This window comes from Arachis ipaensis, chromosome B01, assembly GCF_000816755.2.
Source record: "Arachis ipaensis cultivar K30076 chromosome B01, Araip1.1, whole genome shotgun sequence".
Lineage (NCBI taxonomy): Eukaryota > Viridiplantae > Streptophyta > Magnoliopsida > Fabales > Fabaceae > Arachis > Arachis ipaensis.
This window is the reverse complement of record NC_029785.2, coordinates 59,760,881-59,764,702: the sequence shown is the minus strand read 5'-3', so window position 1 is coordinate 59,764,702 and position 3,822 is coordinate 59,760,881. Positions and strand designations below refer to the sequence as shown.

General features: G+C 29.5%; 1 protein-coding gene across 1 annotated transcript in view; it reads right to left on the bottom strand.

Annotated features, from left to right (window-relative positions):
- The window catches only part of LOC107630803 (protein HOTHEAD), a 7,696-nt gene extending 4,401 nt beyond the window's left edge, over positions 1 to 3,295 (bottom strand). The window contains exons 1-2 of the mRNA XM_016334049.2: positions 2,768 to 3,295; positions 196 to 535 (exon numbers count right to left, since the gene is read on the bottom strand). Of these exons, the coding sequence (XP_016189535.1) occupies positions 196 to 535; positions 2,768 to 2,855 (428 nt within the window). The 5' untranslated portion in view covers positions 2,856 to 3,295. The remainder of the gene's footprint in view (positions 1 to 195; positions 536 to 2,767) is intronic.

Genomic DNA, 3,822 nt, shown 5'->3' with positions numbered 1-3,822 from the left:
TTTTTAATGTGTAAATAATAGTTTTTGATGAAATTATAATGTCCATCCTTAGGCAGAAATGGTTGAATTATATTAATATGTAAATAAAAGTTCAAAGACTTTTATTGTCTAACTACATTAGAAACCAAATAAAAGTTTGAATAACATTTGTCTATATAATACCCCTAAATTGTTTTAAATTTGTCCAAAGTTTACCTTATATAGTTGGGTCCAGCACGAGTATAGAAGCCGGCATTCAAACAACTTCCGCCACCAAGAACGCGAGCTCTTGAATTGATGACGCCATCTTCGGAGATGAAGCGCTGAGCGGGAGAGGTGGGGGAAGTGTCGGAGAGGGCGGCGCCAAAGGCGGCCAAGTTGGTGATGTTCGGGTTGCCATAGGGCGATCCGCCTCGTTCTAGAAGCAACACTCTGTAATTTTGAGACAATGTCGCTGCCAAGGGGCATCCGGCTGTGCCCCCGCCGATTACAATGTAATCGTAGTATGAGATGTTTGATGCTGTTGTTGCACTGCGCATAAATGTATAGTTTGGAACTGTATATATGTGAACCACACAAACAAAAGTTTAGTAATTAGAAACTCTCTTTCGTTTTTCTCCTTCAATCTTAATTTTAAATAGATGTGATTATTGAAATACCAAAATACAGTACCCTCTCATCTAAGATGAATGAATTTTGTTTGGAACAATAAATATATAGTATGCACATCATACTTTTTGCTGTCTTCAAACACGCACCTAATTTATCTAAAATGTAGCCCAAAATTAAGTTTCAATATTTTCTTCGTGCTTAACAAAATCATGACGCTGATTTTTTCTTTAAAAATATTAGTGGAAAATAATAGATCAAGAGACATCACATATTATATTATTTTCGGAGGTGCATGAATGGATGTATACTATATATTCCTTCATATCATCCTGATTCACTAGCTTGTTTGGAATAACTACGTAGTTTGTTCTGAAAGGATTTTCTCTTCATTAATTATACTATATATTCCTATATATCATCCTGATTCACTAGCTTGTCATATTCTTTGCAAGAGAAATTCTTATTTAGAGTGAATTCAATTATTCCTGCTCATTCTTAGTTTGCTCCCTTTTTTCTCTCTTAGTTTTTTTAAATCTAATGGACAAAATCACTTCATAAAATATATAAAAACGGAAATATTTGGTAACTAAAGAAAATCAGCCAAAAACAATCATAACTTGTCTTATTTAGCATTCATTAATTATTGCGACAGTTAATTAATGCTAAATAAAGCAAGTTCGGACTGTTTTTTTTTATTTTTTGTCTACCTATTATTACTTTGTGAAAGTCCTTAAGGTTCGCCCAAAAATGTGGTTGAAATAGTAGACAGTGAGGATCACATTAATTAAAAGATAGTAGACGTTAAATTCTGGTGAGCTAACAATGAGAAATGACATTTATTTAAATATGTAACTAACTATATTATATTATTACTTGCTGAAAATTTCTATACTTAATCAAATTCATTAATTCTAATTATAAGTATTGGTAAATAATTTTTCGAATTTTTATAAATTGACTTACAGGGCACATGACAAGTGACAACACAAGGAACTAATTTTATTTCAGTCTTAAATGGGTAGATAACAGTCTCGATCACCAGTAAATATTAGTAACATTATTTTGGACTGCCTCCTGTTTTACCATTAAATTGCCCTTTATTTCTATCTTTGGTCAAAATAAAAAATTAAAAAGAAACAAGGAAATGATACCAGGAAAACTAAGTGCGCTTACTCATCAAGCACAAGATAGCCTTCAAAATCGCATTTATACTAAGCTACTCACATACCAATAAAGTCTGAAAGATGCTATCCAGGCCCATTATTATGTATTTATTTATTACAGAAAAAATGAGATGTTATTACTTATTACAACCCCCCAAAAAATGAGAAAGAAAATAATGAAAGTAATAAGTCTCACTACTAATAATTCGTTCAAGAAGACTATAGAACAGTTATATATTATTATATTAGCAAGAAAACACAATTATTTATGCAAAATACATGAAATATTTCTAATTATAATTATGTCAAATTAAATTATGCAAGATACAATAAAGAAGTTTCAATGTTCCATCCATCCACTTCATTAAGATGGCAATATATTTGGTCATGTACTTCGGCTGAGCAAAATTAAATAATTAATTAACTAGTTACGTTAATTCATAGTGTAGTCATATTAGCATAAAGCAGTAGTATTGAGATGAAATTGCAGATGCATGTATATGTTTTCCAGCCTTCACAAGCAATCCGTGATTCCACCGCCAATAATAACAATATCAAATCCCCCGTCAGCTTTTACTTAATAGTTTAAGTTTTTAGAAGATGTAGTTTATAACAATATTAATCGACTTTTGTTTAATAATTTAAATTTTAAAAAAAATGTAGTTTTTGGTAATATTTTTATTTTTTATGACATCTTTTAATTTAGCAAGTTAAAGACTAATTTATTACGGATTAGAGTTTTATTTAAGAGTTGGTCATTGATTAATAGATTACTACATATACAAGACAATATTCGAATTCTCGACATTTGTTAGACAAGTGAGTTAATTACCTAACCAACCTAAATTAATTTTTAAAATATACTTAATATGTGTTTTTATAACAAGAGGTTGTTCTTTATTTATAATATTAAAAAGAAAATAGTAGTAGTTATGGATGTATACTGAACACACCTAGTATAGTCTAATCAATTATGGATCATAATAGAAAGAAGTTCAGAGTAAGTACATTACCTTTTTGGGAAGAACAATGCTGAGGAGAAAGTAAGAAGAGAGCAAGAGTAGTAGGAAGAAGAATAAGCCTCAACCACCAAACATCCATTGCAGAAAGTAAAGCTGAACCTACTTCAGTTCAAAGTAATGAATAATCAAGTTTGCTGACCCTGAAACATGTTTTCTTTGCAAATTATATATATACTGTATATATAAATAAAATATAATAAAATAAAAATTGTAAAGCAATAATCCCCAACGATCTCGGCGGCTATAAGTTCTCGTAGTGTAAAGATGGCCTTAATATGTTTAATTTTGTCGTCAAATAATAATAACTAGCAACGGAATAGTAAAAGCATAAATAGCATGTGGTTAACACATATGTGTGGGACCATGCATGGCATCAACACAAAGATTCAAGAAAATGCAGACTCTGTGACATGTACACTCCCCGAAGTAATCGTTTTTAGGGTCAATGGAGTGAGCAAAATAGAAGGAAAGAATTAAGAGCTAAATATATGGCGAGAGATAGAGAGAGAGTATTGTCAGTATTTATTTATTTATTGGTTCCCATGTGAGCTTTTTGGAAACTTATAGCTATACTGTTGCGGTTTTCGAACAATTTCTTTGTCTATATTCATTTGTAACAGGGTGTTAGCATATTCTGATATGGTTAATTGGCTCGACATTCTTTTTTATCAATTTTTTAATCCGATTCCTTTAATAAATTAAGTTTCTAAGTTTAGAAGTTAAAGTGTGTTAATCCTAACTATTTCAACGTTTTAATTATGTTTCATTTTTGTTAGATATATAACTTAAGTTTTTAGAAAAAGTGATTTTATAATATTGTATAAGAGTTTTTATAACTTAAAAGTCTAGAATTTGATTTTTATTGACTCAAAATAAATTTTAGCGTAAGACAAATAAAAAGAAAAAAAATTTATACAAAAATTCATACTAATCTTTTCAAAGAAGTAATTTTTCGAACAATTTTAGATTACATATAGAGAATTAACTTTTTTTAATCAATTTTTTTTTTTTGGTTTCTAGTTTAAAAATTATTTTTTCTTTATCAA